Below are 12,980 nucleotides of genomic sequence, written 5' to 3' on the forward strand. Positions count from 1 at the left end.
TGGTCTATTACTCCAAAGCATTAATTATGCCATGCCCTTTCCTTGCTGAAGATCCTCTGATGACTTCTCACTACACTTAGAATGGATTCCGCACAATGACCTCAGTGCATCTCATCCTTGATGACCCCTGTTCCTTACTGTTGATGAAACTAACTGCCACATCAACCTCCTCTCTGCCCCCCGAAGACTTCAACTCATTACTATGTTGGGGCCAGTGGATTGATCTTCTCCACCTCCTCCCCAGTTTACTGATCTCTTTCTCTGAGACAACCCCAGAGTCGCCACAAAGTCATCTCCTTCCCAAAGACATCTCCATTTCATTTTCATCATCATCGACCTCAGCAGCAGCAGAGATGATCTTGTTGGTTGCCTGGTTTCCGACCTAGGGTCTCTTGCTTCCCAACAGACTGGAAACTGCTCTTGGACCTGTCCTGGCAGTTTCCCTGGTTGACCGATGGGTGTGATCTTCTGTCAGATCACGTTTACTTGTTAGTTGGGAAAAAACACCAAGGAAGTTGAGAGGAAAGATATAACCAAGTCAAAACAAGTATGTGGATCTGGGGGCCTTGGGTGTTGTCACTCTGAGCTGCTGGGAGTAGGGAGCACAGGGCAGATGGGGAAAGTTCACGGCTGCCTAACAACCTGAGGGTTATGTAACATTCCATTTTCTTTTCTGCCTCAACTGCATCCCTCGTACAATTAACTCCATCGTATGTGAAATTTTACTCAGAGATCATTTTAAAATCAAACGTCATTGCGATTATTCTAAGTGCTTCGCCATATTCAGTTTTCTGGCCCCCTGTGGGTCTTTCTATTCTCTCTCTGCATTTCAGCCATCTTATTGAGAGTGTCTCTGTTGTAAAGCGCTTTGGCACTTTATTATCTGTTAGAAGTTGGGAGTGACATAAATCAGGAGCTACAACAATAGAATGTTCACTGTCCCTGACACAGCTTGAACATTTCCACAATGAAAAGACAGTCTGGATGCTGTGTTTCAAACCGCAAGGGCATGATGGCTTCATTTGTTCTTTTATTAGGATGCGCAGGCTTTCTTACTTCCTGAGAGCAAACAAACAAACAAAATACCGCCACGAAAAGTTCAATTGTACTTAGTTGCTAATAAGTGAGTTAAATAACAAGTAAGCAAACTGGTCCTGGGTTACAGAGTTATAACGTAAAATCACTCTGGTTGAAACCCTTAGCAAGGTGAGCCCGGCACTCATTCACACCTCGACAGCTGTTTCTAAGGGGTCTCTTCAAGGAGGAGAAGGGGTTAGGCTTGTTTCACTGCAGACCAGTTATTCTGACAGGAGATGCCCAGCCTTCTGGTTTAGGAAGAAACTAGCTTGGGTCTGGCGCGCGCCTGCGCTCTGGAACACAGGGAGAGCTCACCGTGGTGCTGATCTTGCCGTTCTCCGTGGTCATGCTATCTCGGTGATGCAGGTGTGCAAAGGGCTTGGCTGCTCCCCAGGACTCCAGGTACCGGGTCATGCGGACGGAAGCCCTCATCTTGGCTCCATCGAGGGTGTGGCGAGGTCTGAAGAGGTGAGGACTCCGTCGTTCCCCCTTGGGGTGAGAAACAAAGCATTACACCTGGCATACCAAAGGGGCAAAACTTCTCCTTCCTGCCCCCTCGCCCCGACTAAACGATTCCTCCCACATCACCCCCTCGCTCCCCGTGGCTTCTGTCCTCACTCCTTCAGTGTGACTGGTTCCCAGTGTTACAAGCTGCTTGAGCTGAGTGATTTTTTTCCCCAAATAGCAAAAGGTAACTGTAATTTAAACTTAGGAAAAAAATAAGCCATTTTCATGGGCATTTTTATAAAGTAAATTCTTAAACCAGATAGGCTGATCTGTTTCAACTTTTTCTTGATGACTGTGGTTTCCTAAAGTGACAGGTGTTAGAGAGTGGGGCTGTTTTATGATGCTAAACGGTCTTACTCATCTGTGTTCTGGTATTCTTTGCCTGAACACAATGTTCTTTGTACACATTTATTTATTTATTTGATTCTTCCCTCTGCCTATCGCCCCACAGGTCTTCTTGACTGTCACTCGTCTGTCTCCAAATCAACTGTCAAGTTAGCTGCAAGTGTCTTCCCAAAGGGGAGCCCGGAGTTTCAGGGAGGTTACCATGAGTGAACATCCATACACTTGATCTTGTTGATTTTGTTTCTTGCTGATATATTGCACCTACCAGCTGTGTGACATAAGAGAAGTTACATAACCCCTAGGAGCTGCAGATTCTTAGTCTGCAAATAGCAGTGACACTCATTTGGCAGGAATTTGAGAAGGGCTGTGAGAAATGAGAGCTCCAAGCCCTTGCTCTGGCCTGACACTTGGTGTGAACAGAGCAAGAGACAGCTCCTAACTTTCTTTCTGGGTGGCTTGGACGGTCTTCCAGGTAACGGAGGATTTTATCACATCCAAGTTCACCTTGTCTGCACATACATGTACTCACACGAACGCACCTGTGACATTTAGTTGCCAATCTTTTAGGTATTTCTTCCTTTCCTTCTTCTTATATGTTCATCCTACTTCATCTCATTAGATTTTTATCATCTGAATTCCTGAGCAAAACCTTCTGTCTTTCTGTAACTTCCCAACTGCCAGGGTGGGCACACTGAGGGACTTTCAGGAGCATCGTGGACTAACTTATACATTGACTAACGCTGACTAACACCTACAACCTGTCATATAGACAGTAATCTCATCACACAAGCAAGCATTTTTTTCCCAATGGTTTCTTTAATGTTTTAACTTATTATAAAACATGTTCCACAATTAAATGGCTGCATGCTTTTACAGTAATTTTAGAGGCAAAGACTAGTAGCACATTAAACTGATTCTCGACTAAAAACACTTACCTGTATCAGTAATTTGCCCTTTTCCCTTTTAAATCACAGAAGTCATAGGCTAATTATAGACTCTTTACAGTACTGACCTTGGGGTTGATTACAAAGTAGGTTTTCACCAGGTGCTGTTTTAAATATGGGTCTCTGATGTCACCATCTCCTTCCTCCACTTTATAAGCGCCATTCAAGTGTTCCAAGGTGACAGAAGAAATGTGAACACGTCTGAAATTCCATTTTAAAACCATAATCAAGATAAACATGGATACACATGAAGATTTTTCTGTTTACTTGTGATGTCAGGAATAATACCTTCTCCCCCCACCCTCCCGCCCCAGTGAAGGAAAGGTTGTATAAGGCTGTATGTTCTTGGTAAAATTGACTGTAAGGTTTATATTTTATGAAATGGGACTCTGGATAGATGCTCACAGAGGTCATGAGATATTAACATTTGGAGCTTCTCTGCATTTACGGAAACCTGCACGGTGGGTGTGGTGAATGACAGCCAATAAAACTCGATCATATTGAAGTTTTGTGTGTGAGGATATTTTTGGAAACATATGCCAGAGGCATTTTCGGGAGTATGCTGATCTACACACAAGTATGGATGACTTAGTTCCATGCTTCCCACGCTTCTCCAAATGATTGCACTTGCATCTAAATCCTCTTGTCTGAAACATGCTCTTCTAGCCACAGGTAGCTGCTGCCTCGTCCTCATTTCAATAGTACTGGTTTCAGAGGTCATTGGTCAAGAGAAATGCCATTGCACTGCATTACAAAACATCTTTCCCTTTGGGTACTATTTACGAATTTGCAAATAAAAATAATTCAGGATCTGATATCCAGAGTCTTTTGACCATAGGTCATGGGGTAGTGGAATTGAGTGAGACTTGAGAGTTCAAGTTTATCGAATTAACGTAGGAGATCACTAGGGCAGGAACAACATGCTACTAACAGAGGCAACAGAAGCCGTCAGACATGAGCAGTCAATCCCTTGTTAATCTCTAGGCGATCATTCATTTCTAATCATGCGCACAGCGTGAAGAGAGAAATCCAGTCCGGCCTTACCCAGGAACCCCTCCGGCTTCCATGTGATTGGCTAAGGTAACGTCATGTGACCACACGTCATACTGCCACTTCTGCAGACCGATCACGCCGCAGAGGACGTTCCCAGAATGCACTCCGACGCGCATGTTGATATCCACGCCGGTGGCGTCCCTCACTTTCCTAAAGAGAAGGCAGGCAGTGTCACCGTCCGGGGATATCGTCTTCTTCCCGTAACTCTTGGCCAATGTTCAGGGCATTTTATTACTCAGAATTTCTCAGACTGCTGGAAATACAGTCCTTACTTCTTCCCGGGGCAGAAGATTGCAGCTCTGAGCCAAGAGAAAGGGCGTTTTCTTCCTGGTTACTCCCAGACTACACCAAAAGCTCCCAAGCTGTGGCCCTCCAGCCACATCAGGCCAGACTGTCAGCACTAATGTAACCTTTTGTCTGTAGCTTCTACTTTTTCAACAAATACGTGTATCAGGCACCTGTCACGTGTGGACACCTGCTCCGAATTTTCACCCTAGGATCGTGTGACATTGCCTCATATTGTCAGAAACGGTCTGAGATGCCATATAGGATTCTAGCACGCAGCACAATGTACACCTCCAATGAATATTTTCTGTCGATAAGGGACAATATGGCTTATTTAATAAGCCTAATAATGACTTCAACCTGAATAGGAATTTCTTAACAAACTAACCATGACTTTAAAGTGCTTCAATCGTGCACATTCTTTAACCGCAACAAAACTCCATAAAAGTTTTAATGGTGCATAAGGTGTCATTAAAAAGAAACTAACTTTAGGGGTGCTTGGGTGGCTCAGTTGGTTGAGCCTCCACTTTGGCTCAGGTCATGATCTTGTGGTTCCTAAGTTTGAGCTATGCGTCGGGTTCTGTGCTGACAGCTCAGAGCCTGGAGCCTGCTTCAGATTCTGTGTCTTCCTTTCTCTCTGCCCCTCCCCTGCTCTCTCTCTCTCTCTCTCAAAAACTGAATAAACATTTAAAAATTTTTAAAAAACTAATTAAAAAAAATCATTTGAGAAATACGTTAGGACCCTATTAGCAACTCCTTTACAGAGACAAATGAAGAACGTCCTTTAACAGCAGCTGGAAATGCTTGTTTATTTCTGCCAGCTAAATACATTTATCAATTAAAATATTACTGCAAGTATGGAGAGGTGCCCGGTACATGGAGAGAACTACCCCAGAGGAGACGTGGAAGGAAGCAATGACATTGATTGCAACCCAGCAGAGAGAAGGTCACCAGGTGTGGGCTACAGTAAATAAACATCTCAAAATGACGCAGGCCTGGATATCATGCTTCAGTGATAAAATGACATCATTTGAAGAGCTAAAAATGGTAAGAAATGGACCCACAGTGTAAAAAGAAATGGTTTCCCGTAAGAAGAATCTAAAAAACTGTTCCTTTCCCTCCCTCCCCTCTCTTTCCTCCCCTTTCTCTTTCCCTATCATCCCATTCTGTTTCACAACACAGATCACAACCTATTCGGTACTAGCAATTCATCCAAACTCTTCCGTCCACATGATGGGCCAGAGCCTCCACATGACATTGGAGAGCTGCACACCCCCCTCACTCCATCCTCCATCAGCAATGGGTGCGTATGGCTGCCTGGGCACCATATGGGCCGTAGCTCTGGGCCTTTGCTCGAGGTGGTCCCTCGAGAGTTCTGCTCCTCACTGCCCTGAGCCTCTCTTTCCTGACAGGGCGCAGATGTCACATGGCCTTCCACGAGCAGCTTAGGCACGACCTCATCCGGGAAGGCCTTCTGTGTTCTCCTTGTGGGTTGATGTGGGAACCCCACCTCTGTGCTTCAGCCTCTCTGAGTATAGTCGAAACTCCCTGTCTGTGTCCACATCTGCTCTCAGAGTATCATCCCCATGGAGACACAGACCTGATCTGAGTGGTTTGTATACCCATCAGTGGATTCAGGGTCTAGTACAACATAGACACTTGGTATAAGTTTAGTAATTGATGAATTACTGGCCATTTCTGAAGGATTTATTGTGTTTCTGTCTTTGGGAGATAATGATCCTGAAAAGTTTGTTGTAGAACCTGTAATTGTTCTTAAGATTTTCTGTTATTGAGACAGAACATTTCCAACCACATGGCATTTCTGTTTATCAAATATGGTCAGCAGAAAGTCACGAGGGAATAAGAGGCTCGATGATGCACTCTGTGGTTGGCCACTTTGACAGAACTGACTGGTGAAAGATTTGGCTCTTTAAAACCACCTCCATGGCCTTTATGTCTTTTTTAGAAAAATGAGTTGATCAAGGGTTCAAATGAATTGACTGACCAAATGTTTTAATGGATTTGGATGCAACCTGGGTGATCTATAGAAAAATACTGAAATAGTTGCTTAAAGCTTGCAATAATAGTAGACAATCTGGGCGCGTGGATGGCTCAGTCAGTTTAGCGTTAAGACTCTTGATTTTGGCTCAGGTCATGATCTCATGGCTTGTGAGTTCGAGCCCCATGCATGGAGCCTGCCTGGGATTCCCTCTCTCTCCCCCTCTCTCTGCCCCTCCTCTGCTTATGTTCTGCACCCTGCCCCCCGGCCTCAAAATAAATAAATAAACTTAAAAATTTATAGTAGACAATCTCTTCCATTTCAGAGGAACCCTAGTCACTTATAAAGTCAGGGCTCTGCATATTACTTTTTTTATTAAAAACAGTTTACACTTTCATGACAGGGGAAAAAAAATCTCTCTAAGCCTTGGGAAGATTCCAAACCACAGCTGACATGCTTCCCTGTGGTGCTTGGCTAATAGAGAATGAGGTGCTGAACAGGTGCGGAGGTCCAAACACGGAGGAAAAATACAGACAAATGTTCTTTGATCCATGTTGCTGGTTCCTAGGAAAAACCTGAGATAATATGGCAAAATTCTATGTTCAAGCGTACCCTTTCTGTCCACCCGCTTAAAAACTTAGAATTCTTGCATTCATCCTCATCGTATGGCTCAATAAGGGGGAACAGAAATATTTGCCCTTGTATTTTAGAAGAACAAATAATTCCTGACATTTGCTGAGATGCCCTCTCTTTTCCTGCCCTTTATTGTAAGTGCAACAAAATAACCTATTACTGATTATTTTGTCAAATGCATATGAGCTGAACAGATGACCTACACCAGGGAGACAATGTGGAAGCTCTTGGTCAAGGAGTGGCAGCTCATGGAGACACACAACCGTTGCCTAATTTGAAGCTTAAATTTAGTTTAATAAGCAAGAGTTCTGGAAAGTTTCCTCAAATCTTTTAACATTACTGAGATTCTGGACGTGTGAGATAGTACTTATGCATCTATGATGGATGGATAAATAAAACGTGATATATACATACAATGGGATCTTATGCCAACATAAAAGGAATGAAGTATTGAGACATTGCGCAACGTGGATGAACCCTGAAAATGTGATACTATGTGAAACAAGCCATACTCTTAAACAATAAATATTGTGACTCCACTCATACAAAATATCTAGAAAAGGCAAATTCATAGAGACAGAGAGTAGAAAAGGAGTTACTAGGGGCTGGGAAGAGAGGGGAAGGGGAGTTCTTGCTTAATGGGTATGAAGTTTCTGCTTGGGAGACCACAAAGTCCTGGAAGTAGATAGTGGTGATGGCTGCACACATTTTAAATGTGCTTCATGCCACGGAATTGTACATGTCAACTTGGTAAAGGGCAACATTTATGCTATGTATATTTTACCACAATAAAAAAAATAGAACAGAAAAAAATTACTGATGAACTGGTGACATGTGAATGCACAGAATGTAAACATTCTTTCTCCGAGAAGCTCTTCAACATGCTGGAGTAAGGAAAACATAGCAGAACTGGAAAACAGTTGCTTCAAAAGCAGAAGTAAAATTTTAGTAAAAGGGTGGGTTGTTTAATCCAATATATTACTCATGCACACAATAAACATATTTGTCCTTTACAAAGTCTTTCCACATCAACTGGAAAAAGAAATCCAGAAGAAAATGCTTTCCTTCACTAGAATCCATTTCATCCCGTGTTCAAAACTCACACTGGGGTTGCCTCCGGGGACAGGTTATAAATTTGAGAAAACCTATTAGCTTTACTGATTAGATTCACTCACATGGTCTAGACCAATGGTGTCCGAAATAGTTGATTACTATGGGCACAAAGTAAAAATATTTTTCATGTCGGAGAAGACAAACGAGTTACTTATGGGAAGAAGCAGGAAGAACAAGGTGATTCCCACATGATGGATTTTGGGTGGGAAGCAGACTAATCCTTCTTCAGTTCTTTCTTCAGTTCCACTTACTTCATCTGTCTCCCAACGCTGTTCTGCCCACAGTTGTCTAAGCTTGGGATCTGAACAACTGAGGCTTCCCACACTCAGTGGAGGCAGTGCGGGCTTCAGTATTTATTCCTGGACAGCCTTGGGAAAGCCCCCACAAACGTTGCAGGCCATTTCATCACATGACTAGTATATACGATGGCCAAACACGTGACTGCTCGACTTGTTGCTTTCTCACTGAAAGCCCCATTTACTCTGGGGCAAGGAGATGGAACATCAACCATAATTCCTGTCCTGTTTAGACTGAAAATGTGTGGAGGAGGGGGTAAAGTCACTCAACCAAAGTAGGCAATCAAAAAACCCAATAAACTAAAATCTTTGAATCCTACAAACAACAAGCAAGAGCTTTTACCATTTGGAAGAATATTCTGGCTTCTACCAAAGGCATTATGAGAGCATATTATGGCACTGGTATAAAAAATTAACTCTATACCTCACACTTTTAGCTGGTATTTGTCACCATAATATTATTCTATGTAAGTAAATTTTCTCTAAAATTATGATGAAAACATACACTATGGATATAAACTGAAATTAAATTAATAGGACTGAGCATTTTTGACTAGATCCAGTAATTTTGGACTAGATTTTTATATTAATTGTGGTCTGATGATAAAAACTACTTTCTCCCTGACACCCTGAGTTTAGCCATACCGTTTGCCAGAAATTGTTTATATAAAAGTATTTGAATCACAACATTGTATACCTGAAACTAACATTACACTGTATGTTAACTAACCAGAGTATTTTATTAAATTTTTTATTAAAAATTTTTTAACGTTTATTTATCATTGAGAGAGAGAGAGGATGACAGAACATGAGCAGGGGAGGGGCAAAGAGAGAGGGAGACACAGAATCCGAAACAGGCTCCAGGCTCCGAGCTGTCAGCACAGAGCCTGATGCGGGGCTCGAAACCACGAACCGTGAGATCATGACCTGAGCCGAAGTGAGACACTTAGCCAATTGAGCTACCCAGGAACCCCTAACTAACCAGAATTTAAATAAAAACTTAAAAAAAAAAAAGAAAATTTTTGTCACATGATAAGAGCACAGACTTAGAGCAGATATTTAAATGAAAAAAAAAAAAAGTCACTTTTGAAACCACCCAAACCATCCCTGCCCATAGATATCTATCTTCGTGTTGCTCTCAGCTAAGGCTAGTGGTAACAATACACTTGGAGAAGTCTTACTCTGGACCCAGTTACTCAGACACCAATAACTGAGTCTCTGAGCACTTACATTTAAATGCACAGTAATGTGTTTAATCCCAGTAGACAGAAAAACAGAAACAGTCGTGAGCATTCTAACTCGAGAGTATTAAGCAGTTAAAAAGGGTCCTACTGAGCATTACACTTACTTTATGGCTTCACACATATCCAGTCCCATTTTCACACAATTCTTGGCATGGTTCGGGAGAGATATGGGGAGTCCGGACACGCAGTAGTAGCAGTCTCCCAAAATTTTTATTCTCATGCACTCATTTTCCTGGAAGAAGAGATCACAGAATTGCACTCAGAGCTTACACTCAGAGCTTACATCTGGTTTAGACTTTCCGAAAATCATCAGGTGCTATTTCTACTGACACGGCGTGGCCGTCACCAGGGTTTGTGGGGACAGAAATGACCAGCGGTTGGGTTTCCCTTCATCACCCAACAAGAATGAGCCACCCCATGGCCATTTGCCGAAGACGAAGGAAAAGGGGAAGGAAAGGAAAGCAGAGAGAATGCTCTGGAATGATTTACACTTAACAGCAGCAGAAGAGTATAAGATCATTCTCTTCGGTCCAAACATCCCAAATACTGATGGTGAAGTGAAATATTCCAAGGAAAGTAAGTGATGACTGGAACTTGACTGGAATTACAATCGCATGTCATTTCCTACTATACTCATGGTTTTTATTTTATTTTATTTTATTTTATTTTATTTTATTTTATTTTATTTTATTTTTAAATATGTAATGTTTATTTTTGAGAGGGAAAGAGAGAGAGGGGCAGAAAGAGAGGGAGACACAGAATTTGAAGCAGGCTCCAGGCTCTGAGTTAGCACAGAGCCTATTGCGGGGCTCGAACCCACAAACTGTGACATCATGCCCTGGGCCGAAGTCGGACAGTTAGCCAACTGAGCCACCCAGGTGCCCCTTCATTTATTTTAAAACTGAAGTAGATTCTTACCTGCAGAATATAGCTTCTGATAAACATCTCCACAATACAGAAAGTTACCATCCAACATGGCCAAGTAATTTCAAATGTAATTCTGACCTCAGGTTAAACTTTTGATACAAAGTTGGACTTGTTATTTTTCATGCCTCAGTTGTTTTTATATTATGATCTTGAGATTAACTTCATTCGTATGCATTAATCCTACATGCATTTCTAACTTTTCTAGTTACTTTACAGACTCATCACTAAGGAAAAGAGAAAAGGAAAGAAAAAAGAAGCAAAAACCGAAAGATACGCCAAACACAGTTTTTTTTTCCTTTCGTAACACTAACACAGGCTTGCATATAAACTGAAAAAATCTGAAATAATAAAAACGAACATAACATTTTCTTGTTCTCAAGTAGGTGTTAGGTCTCTTGAAGATTCTTCATATTTCTTTCCCTGTCTGATAGAGAGTGCACAAGTTAGGGCATATTTTCATACTTTTCTATGGAGCTTGGTAATTTCTGATTACAAATATCATTAAGTAATAAAAAGGCAAGCAATTATTAATAGGGCTTCTGTCTCATACTTCCTACATACGTATCCTGAATCTTGAAAACACCAAGTTTAATAAAAGTGAATTCTTGGCATCCTTATCAAAGATCAGTTGACTACATATTCAGTTGACTACATATATATATGTCTATATATATATATATATATATACATATACACATCTTATATATATATAAGATATAACTTATCTTTGATAAGTTTAATCAAATGTTTATTTATTTATTTATGTATTTATTTCTGGGCTCTTGATTCTGTTCCATTGGTCTGTATGTCTTTTTTTTTTTTAACGATTTATTTATTTATTTATTTATCTATTTATTTATTTATTTGAGAGAGAGAGAGAGAGAGAGAGAGAGAGAGAGAGAGAGAGAGACAGAGCATAAGCAGGGGAGGGGCGGAGAGAGAGGGAGACACAGAATCCAAAGCAGGCTCCAGACTCTGAGCTGCCAGCACAGAGCCCGATGCGGGGCTCGAACCCACGAAGCGTGAGATCATGACCTGAGCTGCAGTCAGACGCTCAACTGACTGAGCCACCCAGGCCCCCCTGTATGTCTGTTCTTAATGCCAGTATCCTACTGCTTGGATTCTGTATCTTCACAATACATTTTGAAAACAGGAAGTGTGATGCCTGCAGCTTTGTTCTTCTTGCTTCAAAGCGCTTCGGCTCTTTGGGGTCTTTTGTGGTTCGATATGAATTTTAGATTGCTTTTCTGTTTCTGTAAGAAACGCCCCTGGGATTTTTATAGGAATTGCGTTGAATCTGGAGATGCTGTGGGTAGGAAGGACGTTTCAGCAATATTAGTTCTTCCAACCCTTGAACATGAAATGTCATTCTCTTTGTCATTTTAGATTTCTTTTTTCATCCATGTTTTATAGTTTTCAGCGTACAGGGCATCCACCTGCTTGGCTAAGTTTATTCCTACGTATTTTATTCTTTTTGATGCGAATGTAAATGGGACTATTTTCTTCATTTCCTTCTCAGACACTTCACTATCAGCATAAAGGAATGGAATTCATTTTTGTACACTGATTTTGTATCCTGCAACTTTACCAAACTCATCTAAAAGCTCTGACAGATTTTGTGGACATTTAAGGGTTTCCTGTACACACGGTTATACAAGGGAAACAGATAATTTTACTTCTTCCTTTCTGATTTGGGTGCCTTTTATTTCTTTTTCTTGCCTAATTGGTCTGGCTAGGACCTCCAGTACTATGGTGAACAGAAGTGGTGAGAGCAGACATCCTTGCCATGTTCCCAATCTTGGAAGAAAAGCTATGTCTTCTCCTCCATTGAGTATAAAGTTAGCCATAGGCTTTCATATATGGCTTTATTGTGTGGAGGTGAGTTTCTTCTATATGTTATGAGTTAAGAGGTTTTTTAAAAAATGTTTATTTATTCAGTTTGAGAGAAAGAGAACATGCATGAGTTGGGGAGGGACTGAGAGGGAGAGGGAGAGAATCCCAAGCAGACTCCACACTTATCAGTGCAGAGCCTGATGCGTGGCTCAATCTCACGAACCAGGATAGCATGTCCTGAGCTGAAGTCAAGAGTCAGACGCTTATCCCGACCGAGCCACCCAGGTGCCTCTAGTTAAGTTTTTATCATGAGAGGGTATTTAATTTTATCAAGAGCATTTTCTGCATCTATTGACATGATCATGTAATTTTTTATCCTTCATTCTGTTAATGTGGTCTATCGTGCTGATTGATTTGTGTGTTGAACGATCCTTGCATCCCAAGAATAAATCCAAATTAGTCACTGTGTCTGGTCCTTTTCATGTGCCTTTTAACTCAGTTTGCTAAGTGAAATAAGCCTGACTTTATTTAGGATATCCAGAGGGTAGACAGGGCATGATCTCACTTGTATGAGGGATCTAGGATAGTCAAGTTCACAAAAGTAGAGAGTAGAAAGGTGGTTGTCAGGCCTAGGGGAAGGAGAAAATAGGGTGGTGTCAGTCATAAGGTACTCAGTTTTTGTTAATTTTTTTCCCATTTATTCATTTTTGAGAGAAAGAGACAG

The 12,980-nt window shown here is 41.5% G+C and overlaps 1 protein-coding gene across 5 annotated transcripts in view; it reads right to left on the reverse strand.

Annotated features, from left to right (window-relative positions):
- Positions 1-12,980, reverse strand: part of ADCY2 (adenylate cyclase 2) — a 415,111-nt gene that overhangs the window by 111,982 nt on the left and 290,149 nt on the right. For 4 of the 5 annotated variants that reach the window (XR_007154128.1, XM_047867840.1, XM_047867835.1 and 1 more), the window contains 4 exons: positions 9,601-9,728; positions 3,918-4,076; positions 2,942-3,074; positions 1,393-1,566 (listed from right to left, as the gene is read on the reverse strand). Coding sequence is in view for 4 of the 5 variants with exons in the window: in XM_047867840.1 (XP_047723796.1) it covers positions 1,393-1,566; positions 2,942-3,074; positions 3,918-4,076; positions 9,601-9,728 (594 nt within the window). In the remaining variant the exon portion in view is untranslated. The remainder of the gene's footprint in view (positions 1-1,392; positions 1,567-2,941; positions 3,075-3,917; positions 4,077-9,600; positions 9,729-12,980) is intronic. The other variant, XM_047867851.1, reaches the window with a different exon arrangement.

The sequence above is a fragment of the Prionailurus viverrinus genome, chromosome A1, assembly GCF_022837055.1.
Source record: "Prionailurus viverrinus isolate Anna chromosome A1, UM_Priviv_1.0, whole genome shotgun sequence".
NCBI lineage: Eukaryota > Metazoa > Chordata > Mammalia > Carnivora > Felidae > Prionailurus > Prionailurus viverrinus.